At 39.3% G+C, this 25,803-nt stretch overlaps 1 protein-coding gene across 23 annotated transcripts in view; it reads right to left on the bottom strand.

Annotated features, from left to right (window-relative positions):
- DLG2 (discs large MAGUK scaffold protein 2) overlaps window positions 1-25,803 on the bottom strand; it is a 2,052,576-nt gene that overhangs the window by 340,133 nt on the left and 1,686,640 nt on the right. For all 23 annotated transcript variants that reach the window (XM_044258404.1, XM_044258405.1, XM_044258399.1 and 20 more), the window contains one exon: window positions 8,104-8,260. In XM_044258404.1, the coding sequence (XP_044114339.1) occupies window positions 8,104-8,260 (157 nt within the window). The remainder of the gene's footprint in view (window positions 1-8,103; window positions 8,261-25,803) is intronic.

Raw genomic sequence — 25,803 nt, 5'->3', positions numbered from 1 at the left:
GTCTGCAGCTTGATTTTATGTGAGCAGGTCAATAAGTCCCCTGTGAAGAATGTCCTTTATCTAATGCTCCGTAAACCCCTTCCTCGTTTACATTTCTGTCTGATGAGGATCTTTCCAGATTTCCTCTTTTGTCTAAGGTATTTGAGTTACACTTTCTCCACCACACTTCCCAACTCTGCAAATAACATTTCACTATGGAAATGTTGCTTCTCCCTAATAAAACACTTGCATGAATTCTTCTGGAGATGAGTTTAAGGCAGAATTTCTAAAAGTATATTTCATCAGATGGCAATTTACATTCCAGGGGAAAAAAAGATTCTTTAGTTAGATAAATTTAGAAAAAAAAATGCTTTAATAGCGCTTCTTTATTTGCTGTAAGACTTCTCAGATCCTTCATTTGATCATGAGCCTTTTTTCATGGAGCACGTCACAGGTCTAGTATATAGAAGGCATTTGTAGAAATATGTCTTTGAAAAAAATTGGAACTGGTATCATGAAGTTCAGATTTTTGAAGGCTTCATAAAGCTGAGTCACCAAACAGCTGCCCTGTGGCTTATCTATTAGAATCTGACTTTAAGTGCATGTTTCCTGACACTATTCTTGCTGCATCCCTACCAGATGTGACACAGAGAAGGTTAATAACCATGAGCAGTACTTAAGAAATGTATGAGGAAATAACGATGCTAATTTCATTTTGCTACCATGCCCATAAAGTTTATAAGCTTTATTCATTTGATGGCTATCATTCATCAGCAAGATTCTAAGTCAGATGATGGAGATGGTTCCCAAGAGGAGTCTGGGGCAATGCACAAGTTCTCAGGAGCCCTTCAGGTCACAGAAGGCCCTTGCTCTCTCTGAATTGCTTTGCAGAGGAAATTTAGTACATGCACAGGTGCCTGGCAGGAGTTTGCACCCATAGAAGTGGCTATTTCTTTTGTTAGAACAGTGAAACACTTCCATGTGGATCACCAATAAATAATTCGTGCCCTGAGCCCTCCCCAGTGACCCCTGGCTGCCTGAAGACTCCACTTCCATACAATCTGGTCGCTGGGGCACTACAGTCATGCATTGTATGGGCTGGTGCTAAATTGAATGTGCCAAGTTGCTAAATATTTTGAGTAGCACCCCTGAAAGAGAAAAAAAAAAAAAAGAGAAAAAAAAAAGAGTCAGGCTGATTGGGACATATATGAGAGCATATATGCAGCTGGGTAGGCAGGCAGGAACAGATTCTATAGAACCTTGTAGGCTATGTTAAGAATTTTAGACTTTATCTTAAGAATGACAGAAAGTCACTGAAAAATTTTAAGAAAAGGGGAGAAATGACATGATCAGATAGGCTTTGAAAAGGCATGCTCTTCCTGAAGGCTGAAAGTTGGTATGGGATGGGGGATGTATGTGCATCCTTGGATACCTATAGGAATAAAGAATTTGAGGGCATAGCTACACCCTGCTAATCCCCACCCTTTGGTAGGTGGCCCAGGGGTCAACCTGGATGGTGGGGCTCTAAAGCTAAGGGTGAGGAAAACCCCTCCCCAAGAGCCTTTTCACTGGCCACACTGTTTTTATTTGAGGTGGTCCCTGAGCAAGGGAGCTACTGGGCTCAGACGTAGGCATGAAGACAAATCCAGGCAGATGGAGAGAAGTCTGAGTGAGCTCTACAATGCAGAGACAAAAGCCAGAGACCAAAAAGCCAGTGAGTCTAGAGAATGTGGGATTCAGCACATGTCTAGAATGGGCTCATGAGGTCTGGGGTAGGCTTCGCATGCTCTCTGGGCCAGAAACCTGAATTTGATCTGTCAGGGTTGTGGCAAGAAGTCTTCGTCTTTTCAAAAACATCATCAGTTCTGCTTGGTTAGATTTTACTTCGAAGTTGCTTAATATGTTGCCCTGGCTGAGAGAGGACCTGAAAATTTCTGAGACCTTGAGGAGAGAGAGCAGGAGGGCAGGGTGGGGAGGCACAAAAAATGCATTGTTGTTTAGTGTGCCAAAAATTTCCTAATTTGCATCAGCAAATACTGTTTCCTTGGGCAAAATTATAAGATGGACCACTGGTTACAAAGCTGTATACAGAGGACAGATTTTCTTGGGGGAAGCTGTGAAATTTCCCTTAACCCAAATACAGATGTTGCGTCGTTCCTGTTTGGAAACATATACCGCTGTGTTTAAGCTCATTTTTGTCTCTGACTCTTATCTGTCTTTTGGTGGGGGAAGATGGGAATGGGTGGAGCTCGGCCAGAGAAATGCTAGGGGAAGGGGGAAGGTTTTGCTGGAGTTTTGGTGACTCCAAGTGTTGAGTAGGAGAGGAGAGAAGCTAAAGGTGTTGCTTAAGTGAGAGGCTTTGTGAGACTTCTAGTCTAAGCTGTTGTGCTTTGGAGACAAGGGGACAAAGCAGCACAGAGCTGGGGAGACTGCTCCTGTACTGGGGGTCAGAGCCAGAGAGGAAGGACATGGCTCATGCTGGATGGTTACTGAGAGGGAAGGGTTTTATAAGCTCTTAAGAAGAGCACCTCAGGGAATCGAAGAGATAATTTGGGACTTTTGGGGGAGGGCAGGAGGAGGGCTGGGTTTCAGGCATAACTTTGGAAATGATACAGAGTTGCCATCTGAGGTAGCAAGAGAAGGGTGACTTTATCAGTACCCCAGGATGACGAATAGTGTATACGGTGCTCACATTCTATTTGAGTAACGAAACAAGGATCTGGCAAATTGGTCCTGAACGTGAAGATGGCAAGGTAACCTGAGAATTAATGAACCATCCAGGTGACCTGTGACTCATTTTCACTCTTTCTAAATCCACAATACAATTTCAACTTCAGTGTAAAAATGCACAGTTATCTATTTTACCTTCACCTCAACAGCTGCAGTTTTTCGCTATTCCCAGCCACGTATCTTGGAACACAGTAAGTTCAATACTTAAGGTCTATCAAGGGTGAGCTGTGGAGTTAGCAAGGTCAACGGGGGTGCTCTTTTGAGGCTCCCAAGGCATGAAAAAACTACAATTGCCTGGTGACACAGAAAAGAATCTCTCTGTAGGGGTATCGCTTTTACATGCTCTGCTTTCCTTTTTTTTTTTTTTTTAAGATTTTATTTATTTATTTGACAGAGATCACAAGTAGGCAGAGAGGCAGGCAGAGAGAGAGAGAGGAGGAAGCAGGCTCCCTGCGGAGCAGAGAGACTGATGCGGGGCTCGATCCCAGGACCCTGGGATCATGACCTGAGCTGAAGGCAGAGGCTTTAACCCACTGAGCCACCCAGGCGCCCCTCTGCTTTCCTTTTTTCATAAGAAAGCATGGAAACAAATAATAACAGATGAATTTTTATGTTTTCCTCTGCAGGAAGAATGCCTGAGGAGGCTACTGCACTTGTTAATGTGATTGCACACTGAATGTCCTAATTCTCTTTCACCAGCATCTCAAGAATATGATTCAATTACTGGATAAGACTTTCTACAACAAATGCTCGAGAAATAGAACACATAAAAGGGAAATTAGAGAGTAACGAGCACTCACAGTACGTGTATAGAATGTAGCCAATGGTGATGATTTCTTTATCTTTCAGCTTCCTAGCTGCTTTAGTTCTGTAGTTTTGGTGGGAAGGGGGCAGGGGAGGCTAACAAAGCCCTGCAATGGAGCTTCAGGACCCTCCTCTATTCTCAGGTTGCCATGTTTAGACAAAGCATAAACACTAGATGGCGCCCATAATCTTAACCAGAGTAAAAGACTGGCGGTTTTTCTTTATAGGCAAGTATGGCTACCTCCTTAGGAAAAGAGTCAAGTATGGGAATTAGAAAAATATCTACTCCAGCATTTCCTATTCTTGTCCTGTGAAGTGCTCCTTATATGAGGGTTTGATAGCCAAGTAAGTATTGGAGAACACTGCTTCTGAAAAGACTCTCCAGTGCATACTGGTACACCAGACGTTTCTGAAAAGTTCTTCGGTGAAGAAATATGACAGCAGGGAACCCTGTCGGTCAGCAGCACCCTAATCCAATCCTGCTCTTCCAGTGTCCTGTGAAACACACTTCGGGAAATGCTCATCCAACCCAAGCCCCGTCCCAAAGAAGGAATAAATCAAACTCCACAAAAGAGGCCTTCTTTAGACATGGTTATCTGACGCTTAAAAAAACAAAAACAAAAACAAAACCACCACTGGACACATTCTTAAGGCAAAGTTGTTACTAGTAATAGCAGTGTTTACAATATGATACGCTGAAGTTTTTGTCTCCTTTCTTTCTTCAATATGCCATCTTCATCTATACTATAACCATGTCTGTACCTGTAAACATGTCTATATATTCACATATAATTGATATATTGATATATTTGCCTTTAGGCTGTGAATATTTTAAGGGCAGGATATTTAGCTCATTCTTTGAAATCTCTAATCCTAGCACAGAGTCTGTCACATACTAAGTCATTAATAAAATAAATTATCTCTAAAGTCTGTATAGTCTGTGTAGGAGAATAATTCTGGAATGCAGGCATGGACATTCTGCCCCTGATTAGAAGGTTAATTACCTCTTATTCAACTCTTTTCCCGATGAAGACCAACTGAGGACAGAGACCTACTCCCTAGCGCTTCTCCCTGGGGATTCTAGTTCTGTTTTCTGAACTTAATTGCATTACCGTTACCATACATTATTTACAAAATAATGTTATAAGATCTAGTAATAGAATCTGTGTTTAACTTTTGACTGCTATTTAGAGTTTTTGGTCTTGTGTTTTCCAGGAAGGTATAGCTTGTCCTTATAAATCCAGTGTAAGCTGTAGATGTAAAATATCAGATCCACCATATGCCATTGTTAATAATTTTGTTCTGCTGTTTTCCTTCCATATTGTAATGTTTGAGCTTTTTGAGCCTGTTTATTCTTTTCTTTCACTATTAACCCATGAAATTCCAAAACCGAGCCTTGAAACTAGCCAATTTTTAGCCACAGTCCAAATAACTTTTTGCAAACTAAAAAAGAGAAATGTTCCCTCTTCTTTTTCAATTGTGAAAAGCAGGTAATATTTTTAACATTGAATTGTCTTTGTAAATGTTATACATAAGAAAGGATATGATATCTGAATATCAGAGACTATTGTAATATTCTATGGATTGTAATCTCCAACAAGACTACAAGTCATCTGACTGGTTGCTTTCTTTTAATATGTGTCTGGCAGTATTTGAATGGATACATCTACTTTTGAAAACTGAAACACTTGCGAATTTTCTTTGTTGAGTCATAAGATTACTAGCTCATCCTTTTTTCTACCACATGTCTGGAAGTTAAAACAAATAAAACCTATGGATTTCTCATTTAAACAGAGTCTAATGTCATCTCTGTGACTCAGTGTCTTTACCCTTAAAACGAACATAATGGGGGGGTGGTTGGCACAGTCAATAGAGTGAGTAATGCTTGATCTGGGGATTGTGAGTTCAAGCCCCACGTTGGGTATAGAGCTTACTTAAAAAATGAGCATAACAGGGCCTAGGGAGGTTGTAAGATTAAATTCGTTATAACAGTGACTGACTCAAAAATAACCTGGAAGTACTAGTCTTTTATAGTTCTGTGCGTTCCTGAGTGAGCACACAGAGCAGTGCTGTGAGATAAGAAAATATGGAATGAGACCGTTGACAGGTTTTGAAAAGAGATTGTGCTATAAAGAGAAAGAACACTGATTTGGGGTCAGGAGACTTGATTTTTGAGTCTAACATCATAGTTAGTAGCTTGTGGAGCTTTGGACAAATCATTTGGCCTTTCTGAATCCCTTTTTCCTCATGTAAGAAAGTGAGAGTAATAATAACTTAGTTCCTGACACTTAGAATTTCTTTGAAGACCACTAGAATTATTGCACGTGAAAGTGCTTTGTGTGTGGGAAGTGCTGTACCAGTGTGAATGCTGACGATGGCAAAGTAACAGTGTGGTCCCCAGGCTAAGGATTTTAAGCCAGAATGATGACACTATGTAAGTATGCTCTGCTTAGAATTGTACAGAATCCATCTGTGAGGCTACAGTGACTCTGTAAAGCATCACAACATTTGTTCAACACCTTTTCATCCATAGACATTGTTAGGGAGACTGCTATGTGCCAGCCACTATGATTTAAATGTCGAGGATACAAAACCATGTAAGATGGAGAACCTGCTTTCAGGGAGATTTTGCCACTTAGAAAAGAAAGACATGTCAATAAAAGCAAGTTATATTTTGTGCAGATGGTCCTGGAGTTAGCAACAACTTGACTTTATAAATGTTCAACTCTGATGATGGCACAAAAGTGACACATGTTCACTATAAACTGTACCTCGAATTGTGAATTTTGCTTCTTTCCCAGGTTAGCAATACAGTGTACACACTCTTGTGATACTGGGCAGCGAGTGGCAATTCCCACTTAGCCACACCATCACCGAGGTAAACAACTGATACAGTTACAACCATTCTGCACCTAAATGATCATTCTGTTTTCATTTTTAGTATAGTATTCAAATTATATGAGATAGTCGACACTTATAAAATATTATAAAATAGGCTTTGTTTTAGGTGATTTTTCTCCAAAGCAGGCTAGTTTAAGTGTTCTGAACACGTTTACTAAATGCATTTTTGACTATAATATTTTTAGCTTACAATGGGCTTATCAAGATATAACCTCATTATAAGTTCAGGAAGATATATATCATTTAAGTGTAGAAGAAAGATGCAGAGGGGTGACATTCAGCTCTTGGATGACAGAACAAGGTCCTATCATGGGACCTGACCCAATTTCTCTCATACTCAACCCATCCAGACATCTGCTAGCTAAGGACTAAGCAGAAGACTTAATGTATGGGAGAACTACCGGAATATGTAAGACAAAGCTATCCATTCAGACCACTGGACACTTGGCTCAGTTCAACTGACTATATTACACAGGTGTGGTGTGTGTGTGAGGGAAAGGTGGGAATGGCAAAATGGCTAGCACAGATAAGGTCCCTTGGAAAATTCTAGTTATAAATCACAGCTATAAAACAAAGACAAGTTTTTCTAAAACAATGAAAACCACAAAGTAAGTGTCCCTTTGAGTTATGAACCATAAACTCAGCCGTAAGGACAAGGCTCCTTAGATTATTTCTCATTATTTGCGTGATTGCCAAAGTTTCAGTATGTTTTTAACTACCTGTCACAGAGTTTATACCAGAAAGAAAGCTTGATCTGGTGGAAAGAAGCAGGCAATAAATATTCCAATAAAAGAAAGGAGGAGGGGAGACAGGTGGAAGGGAGGGAGGAGTGAGGAAGCAAGGAGGGAAAAGAGAGGGCAGGTGTGATGGGCATTAAAACTGAATGCTTAGGGGTGCCTGGCTGGCTCAGTCAGTAGAGCACATGACTCTTCATCTCAAAGTTGGAAGTTTGAGCCCCATGTTGGGTGCAGAGATTACTTAAAAATAAAATCTTAGAAAAAAAACCCCGATTATTTAAATGCAAGTTTTTACTCTCTCTAGTTAGGTAGTCACTGACTTAACCTCTCTGAACCTCATTTTCTTCATCCAAACATGGGGTAGGTACTTTCAGGGTGATTGTGAGAATAAAAAATTATAGGAGATAAGATAATATAATTTAATTAATATATTTTTTAAATAAAATGACTTGTATAAAATGCTTGGTTAACAATAAGTGCTCATCGCTTGTTGCTGGTAATTCTTGCATATAGGTAAATGCTGCGGCTGCTACCATTTACCAGTGGCATCCAACTGCATATTTTAGGTATTTGTTTATATAGTTATATGCAACAAAATACATGCTTATAAAGGTGCTGTTTTTAGAGTAGAGTCATGGTATGGGAAAAATATCTGCTTTAAAAATAAATAATCCCTTAAAAAGGCATGGTTCTCAATGTTCTGTTGGATGCAAATATGTCTCAGAACATCTGCATGAAAACATTAGCACTTTTACCAGTACCTGAGGGAAGTGAGTAACAAGCACCAAGCACTTCAACACCACGTGAACCACAACAGGTGCTGGAAGCCATAATGCTCTCCTCCATTTTCTCTTTTTAATGGAGGTGCTTCTGGAGTCCTAATTGAAAGCGATTTTTTTTTCCTTAAATGGTGTCAGATACAGAGGAATGAAGATTAAGAAGAAATACTCACGGATAAGATCTGGTCTCCTCTCTGGAGTTCCCCACTCAGGTCTGCTGGTCCACCAGCCAGAATGAAGGATACAAAAATACCTTCTCCGTCTTCCCCGCCCACGATGTTGAAGCCCAGGCCAGTGGAGCCTTTGTGCAGGACTACCTTGCGGGGCTCCCTGAAGAAACAAGGAGAAAAGAGAGCTCCAGTGGGACCCACTCAGGATTCAGGGTGCTTTTACTTTCATTGAGATATATGATACCAACAATTCACCACCGATGAAATGGCTTCCCAAAATAAGATTCACCAGCACTCCAAGAAAAATGCTAATATCAGGGCAGATATATAGTGAGTTTCTCACTATAACAAATGCCACAATACCATGTTAAGTCATTCCTTAATTCTAAAACATTTTCTTAAACTGTCCTTACTTCCACTTTTTCTATGTTTCAAACACCTTTTCTTGTATCTTTTTAAATCGAGACGTAATTGACGTAGAACGTTATTTAGCTTCCACTGTACAAGGTAAGGTCAGTATCTGTATATATTGTGAAATGATCATCAGAATGAGTCTAGTTAACATCCTCCTCCACATGTAGTTACATTTTTTTTTCTTGTGATGAGAACTTTTAAGATCTACTCTCAGCAACAGTCAAACATAGAATGCAGTATAACGCACCATGTTGAATACCACGTCTCCAGGACTTACTTCTTTTAAAACTAGAAGGTTGTGTCTTTCAACCACCTTCCCCCATTTCACTCTCCCACTCACCTGCTCTTCTACCGAGCACCCACAGTAGTGCTCAGTAGGATGAATGTGTCCAAAAAGGGAAGAGAATTTGGGGGACAAGAGACTAGACTAAATAGGCCAGATCAGGAAATACCTTACAGATTTGTTTGACTGTTAATTAAAATTCACCCTGTAGTAGTGGAAACTCACTGGAAGATTTTGAGGAATTGAGAATATTTAAATCCATTTCAGGAACATTAATAGCATTAACATTAATAACATTAATAACATAATAACATAATATAACATAATAACATAATAACATTAATAACATTGTAGGATTGCTGGAGGGAGAGTGTGGATATGATGCGAGGTAGGAAAATCAGTTAGGATGTTGGTTAAATAATGTCGACTTGAGGAAGTGAGAGCATGAACACGGGTGACAGCACTGTTAATGAAAACGAAGGGCGATAGGAGAGAGGAAATATGAAAGGAAAACTGGGTCCAGAGACTGACTCAGGTAGTAGAGGAGAGAGGGAAAAATATCTAATTGGCGGGACGCCTGGGTGGCTCAGTTGGTTAAGCAGCTGCCTTCGGCTCAGGTCATGATCCCAGGGTCCTGGGATCGAGTCCCACATCTTCTCCCTCTGACTCTGCCTGCCTCTCTGTCTGCCTGTGCTCACTCGCTCTCTCTCCCTCTGTCTCTGACAAATAAATAAATAAAATCTTAAAAAAAAATACCTAATTGGCAAAAGGAGGGGGAAATGGAATCCAGGATCATTAGGATGAGTATGACCTTGACATGCTCCATTCTGGGTAATGGTGTGTCATCCATGTGATGTTTGGAAGCTGTCAGAGACAAAATGTTAGGAATATGGATCCACAAAGAGGACTACAAATGCACATTTCAGGGTCATCAATAAAAAGATAATCAAATGTTGAGCCATGAGTTACTTGAGTGGAGGCTAGATAACTATGGAATATAGCATTTCAAGGAATCTTAGAAGTCATCCAGTTCTATTTTATTTTCTTTCTTTTCTTTTTTTTTAAGATTTATTTATGACAGAGAGAGATAGTAAGAGAGGGAACACAAGCCTAGGGGAGCTGAAGAGGGGCTCGATTCTAGGCTGTTGAAGGCAGATGCTTAATGAATGAGCCACCCAGGACCCCCTAGTTCTATTTTCTTAAGTAGTTTTAGAAATGTTTACTGTAAACCTTTCATATCACCTGCCCACCTCTCACAAGTACCCCAGTGTCAGTCATTGAAGTTTCTCTTATAATTTCCTGTACTTAATGATGTAAGAATGGCAGAGCCATCAATATATTTTTTAAAAAGATTTTATTTATTTATTTATTGGACAGAGAGAGGAATAGTGAAAGAGAGAGCACAAGCAGGGGGAGTGGCAGGTAGGCAGGCAGAGAGAGAGGGAGAAGTAGGCTCCCTGCTGAGCAAGGAGCCCCATGTGGGGGTTGGTCCCATGACCCTGGGATCATGACCGAGCTGAAGGCAGCCACCTAACTAACAGAGCCACCCAGGCCCCCTGCCATCCAATATATTTTTATACAAATGACTACATATAGTCTATTATTTGTTATCACATTCCCATGTACAAAGCAATGTGTTTAGCCTAGTTTTGAGGAAGGATGTAAAATGCACATACACCTTGGACCATAAATATTACAACGTAATGATTTAAGTCTGAGGCAACTTGACATAGAGTTAATTTATTTTGTTTTACAAATACTTCGTAAGCACTACTATACCAGGAATTGTTCCAAGTACTCAGAAAAATTTATACTCAAAACAAACATCCATGCCCCATTTAACTCAATATCTGGATGCCCTGTCAAGATGACATAGAGAATTAACCACCACGAAGACTGAGCTCCCTGTTTCCTTGCTGGCTTCAGTTGGGGGTCTCTCTCAGGTTCTAGAGGCTACTCACATTCCTTGCTACGTGGCAACCTCTATCTTCAAGCCAGCAATGACACACTGAATCTTTTTCTCATTTGGAATTTCTGTGGCTTCCTCTTCCGATAGATCTAACTTTCAGTTTTTCTATGGTTTGTGTGATTTGGTTAGGCCCACCCAGATAATCTCCCTTCCTTAAGATCAAGTGATTAGTAACCATAAGTGCATTTGCAAATTCTTTTTCCATGTAAGATAATTTAACTGTGGGAGTAACATCATGGGCTAGAAATCATGGGGCCATCTTAGAATTTTGCCTACCACAGGCAAAGAGACAACAGGGGACAAATCCTGCAGGGTCTTGTACATCATTCTAAACCGATTTTTACTCTGACAAAAAGGGGAGCGATGGAAAAGATTACTTGACGTAATTTATGTTTTTAAATATTACTTTGGTATAAAAAAGATCCAAGGAACAAAATTTGAAAAAGTGGTATCAGTTATGTGTCTAATGGCTATATGCAGGCAAAATAGTAGCTTGGCTGAGGCTGGTATTGAAGGAAGTGGTAGGCAGTGGGGACATTTCCAGTCAGTCTTTTCTCTCTGTCCAGACAGAATTTGTTTATTTTCACATTCAGTGATGATTTCTTCTGTCCTATTTATTCTGTTCTTGAGCCCACTCAATGAGTTTTTTACCTTGGTTTTTGTATTTTTGAGCTTTAACATTCCATTTGGTTCTTTTTGTATCCTCTTTTCCTTTGCTGAGACTTTCATTTCTTTTCCCATTTACTTATGTGTATTTGTAATCACTTACATGATGAGTACTTAAAAATTCTTGTCAAGTAATTCTACCACCTGTGTTGTCTTATTGTTGGTACCTGTTGGTTATCTTTCATCATTCAAGCTGAGCTCTTCCTGGTATGAGAAGTGATTTTATTTTATTATACACAGGACATTTGGGTGTTAGAGTGTAAAATGCTCTATCCTACTTAACTGTAGTTTTTTACAGGTTGTGGATTAGTTCCGGTATAGTCTACATTTCCAAATAAGATGGATATTTAGCTCCCTACTTGTTCTTAGTGACACCAGGGAGATAGTGGGGTACCAACCAGTATTCTACTCACTCTACCTCACTGCCACTTAGTAGGGGTAGAAGCTTGGTTCCCTATGGGTCCACTTACACCAATGAGGAAGTGAAAATAGGGTGCTGACTAGCACTGTCTTAAACTATTTTGTTCTGCCTCCTTGTCTCTAACTGGGGCTAGAAGTTCACGAACTCACCACAGTGTCATTCCTCTCTGAGCCAGTCTTATTTCCAATTTGTATAGTCTTCCCAGGTTTACCATGTGTAAAGTGTGTGTGTGTGTGTGTGTGTATTAATAAGGAGGATTACTATTTTGGTTGCAACCAGAAGTCCAGGTTCTGAATACATTTCAAAGGTAGGGGCCAGCAGGATTTTGATGAAAAAGTTCTTGTAGAAATATCCCTCTTCCCTCAGTCTAAAACACATGTGCTTAGTAGGTCCAGTGACTTTAAAGCTACACATAGTAACCACAGATGGAGGGAAGGGGCTATTACGATTCTAATGCTTATCTATGTGCCAGATGTGCTTGATTCCTTTTGTGCACCATTTATTCCTCAAGACAATCCAATGAAGGATGCACAGAGATGTCTGCAACTCTTTTGAAACTAAGCCAAAAGGGAAGTCAGACTGATGACCGGATAGATAGATAGGAGTTTTATAGAGCATTTGTAGTAATATGTTAAAAGTGCAACATAGATGGCAAATGCATTAAGTTTTCATTTTAAAAATCTTTAAATTTTTTATGCTTAGAAAACTGTTATAACAATATCTTGAGAAAAATAAGCCTAGTGAACAAATTACTATGACTTTTGTGATTAGTGAAATGAGATTGCTTTATCCAAGTTTTTACTGAGTTTAATAAGTAGCAAAGGCAGAATTAAGACACAGATTTTCTGATTTAAAATTCCAGAGTCTAGACTATGATATATTCCAGAGACTGCAAATCAGAAAGCTAAAGGCTTAATCTGATCCAGTTTACAATTTTTTGAATTTTTCCATTTTTAAAATTGGGAAAATGTGCATAAAATGCATATTTATAACTTTATATGAAAAATTAGACATTCTATGAACATGAGCTCTTAACCTTGTCTTACAGCAACAGTTGGCTAGATATGGCCCTCTCTAGATGGTGCATTCATTCTCCAGTTTGCCAGTCTCTCACCTTTCCCTCAAGGTTCTCAGACAAAAAAGCTGTACATTGCACCACATTTATACTTCTTGCAAAGAGGAAATTAAAATATTTTTTGTACTCATGACTTTATCAAAAATGAAAAAAAAATGAAAGCTTCATGGAGAGATCCTGGTATTTTAAAAGTAAAATGGTAGAGAACATGATTCCTTTGAAAGAAAGGATTACCCGTACATATTTAATATGTGAAGTGACTCTCTGCAGGAAAAAATACAGATTTAAAAAGTCATTATTAAACATCTCTCCCCATTACCATCTGGGGGAATTTTTTTAGTGATCCCTGAACATAACACACATAATTCTTGAGTGACAGTAGATCTTATTTATTTTACCTGGACAAGTCTTTTAAATCAAATTATTTGGAATTGTGTCAACTTATAAGATTAAATACCTTTATAAAAATAGAATTTTTGATGACTGAACACCCAGGTGCCCCCAAAATAGAATTTTTCATATCATAATGAATTATGATGCTTATTTTTTGATGCTTATTTTTAATAATGGGGGAAATGACAAATAATTCTATAGATGATGTGAAAATAAAATACCCTAAGCACACTTCAAATTATGTACTTTTTAAAATTTAAGCCTTTTTTTCTTTTTAAAGTTTTATTTATTTATTTTTAGTAATCTCTATAACCAATGTGAGGCTTGAACTCATCACCCTGAGATCAAGGGTCTTATTCTCTTCTGACTGAGCAAGCCAGGCACCCCTAAATTTAAACTTTTTTTTTTAAAATTTAAACTTCTTATACTAATAACCCATTACATTAAACTATAGATTTAAAAAATGTTTTCATGTCCTTTTTTCCTGTAGGGGATTAAAACCTTGTGGAGAATTACAAGTTCTACTACACTGATGCTTACATAAGTCAACTTGTCTAATTTATTGAGCTTTAGACACACAGCTTATGTTTGCAAAGGCAGTAAACACCCAGAACCAGTCTCTTTCCCTCTCTCTCTCTCTCTCCTTTTTATGTAGGTCCACAACCAGCATGGAGCCCAAAATGTGGCTTGAACTCACGACCCTGAGATCCAGACCTGAGTTGAGATCAAGAGTTGGACATTCAACCCACTGAGCCATCCAGATCTACCCCCCATTCTTTCTAAGACAATTTTTTAAGAGCAGTTTTTTTTTAAAGATTTTATTTATTTTTTGGACACAGAGAGAGGGATCACAAGCAGGCAGAGAGGCAGGCAGAGAGAGAGGGAAGCAGGCTCTCTGCCAACCAGAGAGCCCGATGCGGGGCTTGATCCCAGGACACTGGGCTCATGACCTGAGATGAAGGCAGAGGCTTTAACCCACTGAGCCACCCAGGCACCCCAAGAGCAGTTTTATGTTCACAGCAAAATGAGAAGAAAGTGCAGGATTTTTTCATAAACCTCTTGCTTCCACACATAAATCTACTCCCTATCAAAATCCCCCACCAGAGTAGTACATTTGTTACAATTGATGAACATGAATTGACACAACATGCGCTTCAGGAGGTGAGTAGGTAATGTAGTACATCCAGACCATGGGATTTTATTCTGTACTGAAAAGAAAGGAGGTATCCAGCCATGAAAAGATATGGAGGAAACACATATTGCTAAATGAAAGAAGCCAGTCTGGAAAGGCTATGTACTGCATGATTCCCCACTATATGACATTCTGGAAAAGGTGAAACTATGTAGATGACACAAAGATCAGTGTTGTCAGGGTTTATGTGGAGAAGGGCATAAAAGGTGGAATACAGGGGATTTTAGGGTAATGAAACTACTCTGGAGAATACTGTAAGGATGGATAGATGTCATTATACATCTTTCCAAACTCAGAAAGGGCAACATCAAGAGTGAATCCTCATCTAAACTACATAGAACTCTACCATGGCATTTATCACACTATGTAGTGATTGCTAATGTATCCTTCTCCCTCAATAGACTGTGAACCACAGGAACCTAGGTACCAGTAGGTGCGACCTTCGCAGTAGCAAGATGCCTGATAAGTAGCAGGGACTCAGGAAATAGTTACAGGATGGATGGATGGATGGATGGAGGGACGGACGGACAATGGACAAATGAACGAACTCCCATGATGCTTCAGGCTCCTCATTACCCTCTATTTCATATTATAGTTATTTATATAAATGCCTCTCCTTTTTTCTAGAGATGGTAAAATCTAAAGTCCACAGGGATAGGACAGGTAACACAAATGAATGTGGCAGGCTGAGTAGGGACTGTAGCAAAATGGGGAATACATTCCATCTAAAGGGCTATTTCTACTCAACTCTGGACAATCGCTTCAAGCAGAAACACTGACTAGTACTTCCAGATTCTCTAATTTGTAAATATAGGTGAAGAATCCATATTTTGATGTAAATTTCCAGAATTTTTATGTTGATGATGATTTAAAAAAATTTATTTCTGTTGTATCCCAGCTATGGGCTACCAATGACTCTGCACTGTTCACAGTTTGATGGCACATTCCATGTCTGTTTCATGTCCGTCTCCTCAGTGGTACTCAGTACGGTACTCGGCTCATGGTAATTTTCTATAACTTTAAGTTGATTTATATGACATATTCAACTCCACTTCTGCCCTTCTCTTTTTAAGTTCTCTCATTCTGAAATATTTTTTCTTTTATTTTGTTTCCTGTCTCATTTTTTCCCCTTTTATAGTAGATGTGTTCAAAGACCGCCTGCTTCATTTTCAGCCTCAGCTCTCAGTTCTTCATGTTAACTGCCTATGTCAATGACTCCTGGTCTGTGAATATAATGCCCTGCATGTCCATGAACTGTTTCATGTGTGAAGGCACTGCGGCTTCCAGAGAGATTGTAATCTCTTGAAGATATGGTGTCACGGTTTATATTTCTAGGCATCTCCAATAATCCTAGGTGAGAGCTCAATAAATACCTGATGAATGAATAAACAAGAGCACACTACCAATATATAAAGAACTGCAATACTTTTTATACTGAAGAGATTTGGACTCTAACTTACTATGCCATTCTCCATCCAGAATTCAGATGGCCTAGGCACCCATTAATACTCATTATTCTGCATCATTATAGATGGTCAGGGGAACAAAATTCTAACTCTGATTCCTCATTCAGGATTGAGCTTAGGGATCATGATCTTCTGGAAGTCATTCCCAGTGCTCTCCTCAGCCTCCCCTAGCATTCTCTCCACGCATCTATTGTAACATTTATTATACTGGGTTGGTTTGCTTGTCACCTCTCCAGCTAGAGTTGTTCAACTTGAGGTCAGGGACCATGCCATTTGCTTTTTGTACCCAAACTGTGCTACAGAGTATCTACCAATTTCAGCTTTCATTTTAGATTTTAGGTGTGGAGATTACAGAAGATAAAGTCTGCCGACTCACAGTATCAGTTTTTTTTTTTTAAACTGATCTATTCACTTAAAAATATGTACTTAATTATCCATCCAATCTTTCAACAAACAAACATCTACAGAGTACCTACTTTGTGTCAGGCACTGTGATACAAAGATTAAGGAGCCTGGGATATGAGGAACCCTGTGTAAACACAGAGAAGACCAGGGAGGGACACATGCTAGGTCAACACATGTGCAATAAGCTAACGTAGCCAAGAGAAAGAACAACTGATCTGCTTCTAAAAAGATTTCATCCTTTTATCATCACCTAGATGAAATATACCACATGAATTTATGCAGCTTTATTTTTCTTTTAAGGTGATGTAAAAAGCCTTTATAATTATAAAACCTCTGAATGCTGAACAGTTGGATAGATGCCAGCCTGACTTTCTCCCAGCTGTGGGAGATCAGCAGCAGCATAATCTTGTTTAGGTCGAGTCTCAGAGGATGCTCGAAACCAGCAAGGATGTTTTCAAGAGAGGGAAGCAGGGTGCTATGGGCTATTTTTTTTTTTTTTCTCCTTAAACCAAATAATTTAAGAGGGCTTAGGATTCACAAAAGGAAGGGACTACTTAAACCTAAAGGCTTTTTTGTGGCATTAGTGGGAAGTTCCTTGAGCTCTGAACTTCTGACATCTGTGAATCACTTCAGTTAAGTCCCAAACATCCAGGTATGGCGTAGTGAGAAGTAAGCTATGAAAATATTTCCAGTCATCCTTCTAAATTACAAATCTGACCATGCTACCCTCTTGCTCAAAAGCCTTGCAGGGATCTGTATGCCCTTAGGATAAAGTCTAAGCTTCCAAGCATGGCAGTCCAAGTCCCCCGTCATTTGACCACCTACCTCCCCGACCCCTAACTTTACTGTTAGTGAATGTTCCAGCTACACAAAGTTGCCAACCACAGCTCATCACACCAGGTTGTTCCCTGTCCCATCATCTTTGGCTAAGGTGTTCTTTTGGCTAGAAAAAAAAAATGCCTTCTTTTTGCTATCCTCAGAGTGTGAACTTCTACTGGCCTTCAGGAAGAAGCCAGGTGCTATCTCTTTCTCTCTGATACCTTATCCACCCTCTCCTCTAGATACACTGGCCACCTCTCCTTTTTTGGAACCACACTGTCCTTTCATTGATCATCCCGCTGCTGTTGCCCTTACAGTTCTAAAATTACCTTATTTATCTATCTGTATTGTACATCTGTATGGTTCTGAAGGATAAAGACCATGGTTTATCAATTTTGGTGATTTGGGGAAATAGTAGAGGTTGAGCCTGTAAGAGACACGCACACAAAATATATTCCAAGAATAAAGAAAGAATGAGCAAGGCATTGGGAGAAATGAATTTTAGTACCACCTCTCTAGGGATTTGTGGGAGAACAGACATGCCCTCTGTGGCGCAGGTTCCTTGCTAGGGTCATAACTTGGCAGATATAACACTTGCCCTAGGGGAAAGTGGCAAAATTCAGATAGGACAATGAACTGAAAGCATTTAGAAGACAGAAAAGTTTTAGAGAAAAATGTACATTGAGATTCTACTTCCAGTCATTTGTCAGATTCGGCTTCCTGAAAACCCACCTCGTTATAAGGAAGCAAAATAATTCTGAGTAGGATACTTATAAAATATCTTTAAATGACTAAGATGGCAAGTAGGTAAGAGAAATCCTCAAAGGCCAAAATGGAGTGGGAATACAAGAGAAGGAAGCAAATAGTAAGACTAGCAGCAGGCTGAAGAGCTAGGACAGGTTCCCAAAGAGCTAGTGTTCTAGAGCCCGAAGTTGATGGTAGCATGGAGAATGGGATTGTGTGGACCCAGAGGTGGGGTGTAGATAAGAGACCCCAGGACAAAATCAGGACCCTATACCCTAAACAAAAGGATAAAGCACAAAAGCAGATCACCTCAAGGTTGTCAAGGATACACAGTTGACCTGATTTTGGCTCAAAGCAAGAAGAGAGGGCCTGGGGTACTAATCAGGGCATGTCTGAATGTGGAAGAGGTTATACTGTAGGAATAGAATTCACAAAACTGACCTAACCTTAGCTCAAAGCAAGAAGAAAGAACCCAGAGAGCTAATCGAAGCATGACTCAATGTGGAAAAAGTCATATATGAATAGAATTCATAAAACTGAATAAAGTAGGAGAAGAGAGAAAAAAAATCTTCCTGGGTGCTAGGGGACAAGACGTGGCAATGTATCTCCAGTATTCTGCACTAGAGGCAATCTCCAGCTCTAGCTCACTGATATATATGAATATGCTGATGGGTTGGGGTAACCCACAAGATGGGTTCATGTGGCCATCCCAGCTCAATGACACTAATCATCAGGGTCATCTGGCTAGCTGATTTCCATCTTTCAGAAGGCAGGCTCGTCAAACCACATGCTCATAAAATATGGTTTCTTATAGTGTTTTTCCTAATGGAAGTAAATGTGCTAATTAGCACATTCTAGTATCTTGAGCAGATGTATTTCCTCTTGTACATTAGTAACTTGGAATAATGCCACATAAACTTGATCACCTCTGAATACAATGACAAAAAGTTCCAGAGCATGTAGACTGAAGGCCCAGATCCAGTAGTATGATAATCCAATAAGGAACTATTATTCTCTGATATCATGCATAAATTGCCAGCTAGGATTCCTGTGCCCTCTCTTATTTCTCTACAAATGTAACTATATTCATAAGAGCAATATTAAGAAAAAGGAGAGGGATAGGAGATAAAAGAGACTTTTCAGCAGGATGAAAAGATGTGTATTGGTAAATGCATGAAGAGGGAGTAGAGCAAAGATGTGGAGTGGAGGTCAACCACAGAAGACTTTAAAGCTGCTGATTGATTATGACTGATGTCTTCTATCTAAATGATCTGTCTCCTTAGAAGACTAACATAATGTACGCTTCACCTTCAGATAATTAACTTGTCAATTAATCAGCCAAGCAGATTGTTGGACATCATATAGATACACAAAGATAAAGGGGTTTTGTTGAACTGCTATTCTGAGGATATGATGTGAAGATAATAGACAAGAAATCTCACATTACAGGGAAGATCTGTGCTCTAGACTTTATGCTATAGGTAGCAGTCTGACTTTAGCAAGAGTCGCCATAAAGACACTGAGTGTATACTAAATATACCATGGTTGGTATTTTGTGAGATAAAGAGAACTCTATTAGATGGGGATAGTATAGCATTCTGTGATACTAGGAAAGACAATGGACATTGGGCCTTGGATAGATCTGGGTTTGAATGAGTCATATCAATTAATAGCCAGATAAACTTTTTGGAATTTTTTGATATCTTGGTTTTTTTTTTTAGCTGTAAATCGTAATATCTATTTTATGGCATAGTGAAGTAAGATATAAATAATATGGTAAAGCTGAAATAAGAGATAAAGTCCTAGGATCACCTAGCAAGTGTTCAGTAAATGCTAACTCACCTCACCTCCTTTTCCTCTGAGTTACCACCTCCGGAAAACAAATAATCACACATAAAAATAATAAGTCAACAAATGCAAGCTATATATATATTAAGTACCAAATGACTACTGTGGATAATGAGAAATCTCTAGCATTAAAGAAGAAAGATGAAGTCATGGAGAAGACAGAATCTGAGCTAGGCCTTGATGGAAGGGTAGAAATTAGTGAGGTGGAAAGGAAAGCAGATGGTATTTCAGTAGATGGCAGGAGCCCAGGGCCAGAGGGGAGCAAATGAAAGATGTGTTTGGAGAACAGGGAATATCACAGCTTGCATGGAGAGTAGGGTCTGTGTCAAAGAAAATGAGAAGACTGGAACAGGTTGGAAAGGAACATGAATACCCCACTAAGGAATTAACACTCTGCACTTGGATAATGTGAACGTATTGAATTTTTCTGCACCAAGGGGAGACTCTGTAACTAAAAGTATTCTTGTCATGTGGTGCTATTTCTACAACCTCCCAGGTTTGCCTGTAAGGGACTTAATTAAACATTCTTAAGGTCTCTAAAGACACCCCTGCTGCAAAGGGTGGGGAGCTTTGGTTGAGACTGTGACCATGGCCTTGGATTGAACTGCCTACTTCTGGTCTGCAGCCTTTGTAAAGCTGAGTGTTTCTCTCTGCAGAAAATCTTGGAATTAGTTACACAACTGAGATTGCATGTAACATTCAACTATAGATTAGTATCAACCTAATCTTGATTAACTTGATTTTGAAATAGAGTTTTTGCTTATTCATATATCACATATGATAATCTAATAACCATGTTTCATCTCAATTTGCTTTTGTCTAAATTTCTCAGAAAGTTAAATAAGGAAGCAGTTAAATTTTGCTCTCACATATGTTCTCACTTTTCACAATCATTTCTTCTAAGGATCATCTCATTTCCAAAGCAAAAGAAAACAGATTATCCCTCTTGATTTATTTCATAATTTTTTGTCTGAAAACTTCCCCATCAAGTTATATATACTATTCATAATGCCAGGTATTTGTTTCTGCTTCCTGTTGCATTTTGAATTTTTTTCATGCCCAGGGTAGACCCCAGCATAGGGCTTGAACTCATGACCCTGAGATCAAGACCTCAGCTGAGATCAAGAGTCTCATGTTTAACCACCCAGGCATCCGACATCTTTACTTCATTTTTTTCAAGACTTATTTATTAGAGAGAAAGAGAAAGAGAGAGAGCGTGAGCAGGGGAAGGCATAGAGGGCGAGGGGGAGAGAAAGCAAAGCAGACTCTTCATTGAGCATGGAGCCCGATAAGGGGATTGATATTATGACCAAGATCATGACCCAAGCCTAAACTAAGAGTTGGACACCCAACTAACTGAGCCACTCAGGCACCCTCCCCACAAGAGCAATTAATTATAAAAGGAATTATAAAAGCAATCATTTTAACAATGTCATTAAATTAAAAACAAACTTTAACTGCTGAACTGGTTTTTTTTTTTTTTAATAGATAAATCATTTGTCCTCAAGCTTTCATGACTGGTGGAATATTGTTTGAAAACATTATGAAAGCCAGAGTATAAGCAAAACTAATTTGATAATAGGATTGGTAGGAGTGGGGGATCCTGAATATTCTTCCTAAAGGCAAGGGATTTTTTATGAAACATTTTTTAAATTATCTTTTGAGCTAGAGCTCTATGGTATTATGAAATTCCAATTAATAACTAAATGCCCAAACCCTCTTCAATTAGTATGATATGGGGAAAATGGCTTGGATTAATTAAAATAAAATTCTTCAAGTTCAAGTTTTATAGGTCTTCTCTCAATTCTAATTTGGATACATCCAGATTATTGTAGAAAAGTTTCAGCCTGAAACTTGTTTCCCAGTCCTGATTCCAACATTAACTCCTGGTTGTCCTTGAAAAACCACCTTCCTGAATAACAGTTTGTTCATTCGTTCCTTCCTTCCTCTCTCTTGCTCTCTTTCTTTCTTTCTTGAGAGAGGGTGAGGAAGCACATGAGTGGGGAGGGGCAGACGGACAGGGAGAGGGAGAGAAAGAATCTCAAGCAGGTTCCACCCCCAGTATGGAGCCCAACACAGGGCTCAATCTCATGACCCTGAGATCATGACCTCAGCTGAAATCAAGAGTAGGATGTTTAACCAACTGAGCCACCCATGGGCCCCAGAACAATAGTTCCTATATTCTATGAGAGAGTGAGTGATGAGGATTGCTGTGATTCCCTCGAATTCTAGCATTACCTGGATTTGCTTAAAGAAAATTGGAAATGGGAGTTTCCCACTTCTAAAACCACAATTCTATTTGATTGTTTAATATATATTTAGTAGTCACCTTGAAGAGAGTAGAGAGGACAGAAATGGCTGTACTTTTAGGTCTTCTCCAACTTTACCTGTCTTCAGCTTTTGACACTATATCAGTACTCAAGATAAGACCTGTCAATGGAATTTTTGATGATAAGGAAATGTTTATTGTTTTGTTGGCCAATATGGTAGCCTCTGGCCACATGTGTTTTTAAGCACTTGAAATGTGGCTTTTAAGACAGAGAAACTTAATTTTTCACTTCATTTTATTCTAAGAAATTTATATTTAAATAGCTACATGTGTCTAGTGGCTATTATAGTGGACAGCACAGTTCTAGAATCTCATTCCCTAGTCCAAGAGTACTAAGCTTTTTTTTTTTTTTTTTTTTTTTTAAAATCTCTTACCTCTCCATTACTCTCTAATCTCCTCCAAGGGCTCCTCTTAACTATTTGCTGTTCATAGACAGTATTTTCAAAAACTGCATCTTTGGCAGCCTTCCTTAACTCTTTTCCTCTAGCTTTTCCCTGCAGAGCAACCTTTCTTCCTTCAGGTCTCTGTTTAAGTGGTATGATCTGACCACTCCGCCCACTCTTACTTTCTTTCTTAGCCTTCTGTATGTCTTCCTCATGATGTTTATCTTACAGTGAAGTTGCTTGTTGCCTATTTCCCACTGGAATGTAATCACTACCAGAGCAACAACACCTTTGCCTCTACCACCTAGCATAGTGCCTAGCACATATTAGGGCCTCAATATTTGTTAAACAAATTAATAAATGGGTGGTTTTATCCATCCCCTTATTTATGATTCACTAATCCATATCTTCAGCCCAGACCACAGTCTCCTGTACTCCCGACTTATTTAACTAAAAATGAATTCATTATCTTCCTCAGACTTTTTCTTCTTTTTTATTCCTTATCTCAATTAACATTGTCTGTCCCATCTCTTTACTGCTCATCTAGCACTTCTAGTCTAGCAATAAATGCCTCTCAAGCCATCCTTGCATTATTGCTTTGGTTCGGGTCTCTGGATTCTCACACTCAGACCAGCCAGGAATTCCCAGTCAGGCTCTGCCTAGTCATTTCTCACCCCTGCCCTTTCTCCTTTAGATTGTTCTCAGGGTAATTAAAAAAATATATATATATGCATATATATAAATATAAATATAATACATATAATAATTTCATCCATCTTCTTTAAAGCTCCCCTTGCTTCTCTACTACCTGAATGATAAAGTCTTCCTTATATTCTTTTGCATGACATAAAGGCCTTCATGATTTGGGCTCCATGGACACTTTCAGCCTTAACTCAACACATTCCTTATAGCTCCTGCTCTCCTATCATACAGAACTTCCTGTGTGCTTCTGACAGCTGTGATCTTTTGTATTTTTCATGTGTTCTTCCTTTGCTTGCAATGCTCATCCTTAACTGAATGGCTTCAGCAACTCTCTCAGGCACAGTTACCCATCACTTGAGGTTGTTCCCAGAACATTTTGTTTTGGGAGCATTACAGTATTCATAATTAAAAAAATATATATCCAACTCCTTCACAAAGTGAGGATTCTTTAAGCACAGGAAATATATCTTATTTAACCTCTTAAAGAATGATTTATTCCTCTGCAGTGATTAAAAGTTTAACCTTGGCTTCAGATACATACTTAGTTTAATTTAATTTTTTCTTAAATATTTTATTTATTTATTTGACAGAGAGAAAGAGAAGCCACAGGTAGGCAGAGAGGCAGGCGGAAAGAGAGGGGGAAGCAGGCTCCATGCCGAGCAGAGAGCCTGACACAGGGCTCGATCCCAGGACCCTGAGATCACGACCCAAGCCAAAGGTAGAGGCTCAATCCACTGAGCCACCCAGGTGCCCAGATACATACTTAATTTAAAAAAGGATTTTATTTATTTATGTATTTGACTGACAGAGGAAAAGAGAGAGTGAGAGCACAAGCAGGAAGAGTAGATTCCCCACTGAGCAGGGTGCCCGATGCTGGACTCAATCCCAGGACCCAGGATCAAGACCTGAACCAAAGGCAGATGCTTAACTGACTGAGCCACCCAGGTGCCCAGACACACACTTAAATTTGAAACATGGATCTCCATTTATTAGCTTAAAAGACCTACCAATTTATTTTATCTCGCTGAACCTCAGTTTTTGAATCCTTAAAAGAATAAATAAAACTAAACAAAAATATACAAAACTATATAAAATAATAATTAATAAGAGCTATATAAAAGGTCCTATGAGGGTCTGGAGATAAATAATTTCTGGATCGGAACCAGGGGGCATTTGATGAAGGAGATTACATTTAAGTTACATATGAAAATATGACTAGAATTACATTGCTCAGCATGATAGGTTCTATGCAGGGGCAGACACAGGTTTAATGTGGTCTTAAGGGTTTACAATTTGGGGGCCCATCTATAAAGAAAGAATGTAATATTACATGTATAAATTCCACTTCTTAAGTTTCTTAGTCACCCAAAGTGCTACTGTCTGATATCTAAAAAGTACTTAATAAATATGAGTTCCCTTTTCTGTGGCATTTGTGTCCCCAGTACCCAGTAGAGTGCCTGGCACGAGATACAGGGGCTTGAAGTGGCCCATGCATTTGAAGAACCCTAGAATTTCAAGGTAAATCCACTCCTGGTATTGTGCGTGGTGTTGGGAATATAATTATGAACATAATTCAGTTCCTGACTTCATGGAGCTCTCATTTTGGTGGGACAGGGAAGTATATAAGAACAACTAATTATAGTATCATTTGTTCCACTGCAAACAATTGGGGTAAGTTTTATAACAGGCAGAGAGCCCTGATATGACACAGAGTTGGGGGCAGTAGGAGTCATAAGGAAAAGTATATGTGAAAGAAGCGAGATAATACGTAGTGTGTGGAGAAAAGCAAGTGTTTTTGCTTGACTGGAACACTGGGTTCTAGCAGGGCTGCAGTGGAGGCAGAGGCCAGATCAGGAAGATGCTCTTGGATGGGCAAACAGAAACTCAATTCCCAGTTTGCAGGAGAGTAGAGTATTTGCATATCCCCTCATTATATTTAAAAATAAATACATTTTATTTATTTATACACCAGCCAGTGGGCCAGATATTAGCTGGGCCTTGGAGCCACAAAACTACCAAAGACACAGTCTCAGCCAGCGTTGGTGGTATAGTGGTGAGCATAGCTGCCTTCCAAAGACACAGTCTCTGTCCTTGAGAGGTTTACACTCTGTGTTATGGGCTGAATTATGTTCCCTTCCCCCAAAAGATGTTAAAATCCTGTTAGTAACTCAGAATGCGACACTACTTGGAAATAAAGTGGTTGCAGAGGTATTAGTTAAGACGAAGTCATGCTGGAATAGGGTCGGCCATTTCTCCAGGCTGACTGGTCAGGTGTCTGAGGGAAAGCCAGTAATCCAGAAAATCAAAGAGTTATGCTGTGATTGAAATTTAGTCCCTCCTTTGGTCTGTATGTACAGTCCTCTCTGCCTATAGCTCTCTAGCTCTTTCTTTTTGTATGCTTGGGGAGCTCCATCTCTTTCTTCATGGCTTTAAACCTCTGCTTTCCTCAGCTCTAACACTAGCTCCTAGAGAACTGCACTGCATTGGACCCATAGACAGACTGTCCTAACTATCATACTTTATCTCTGTATCCATTTAACAATTATCTGTTGAGAGTCCACTATATTCCAGGGGAGCCCCAGTGGGGCTAGGAT

The sequence above is a fragment of the Neovison vison genome, chromosome 7 (assembly GCF_020171115.1).
Source record: "Neovison vison isolate M4711 chromosome 7, ASM_NN_V1, whole genome shotgun sequence".
In the NCBI taxonomy this organism is placed as follows: domain Eukaryota; kingdom Metazoa; phylum Chordata; class Mammalia; order Carnivora; family Mustelidae; genus Neogale; species Neogale vison.
The sequence above is the reverse complement of the archived record's forward strand: the minus strand, read 5'-3'. Positions and strand labels throughout refer to the sequence as shown.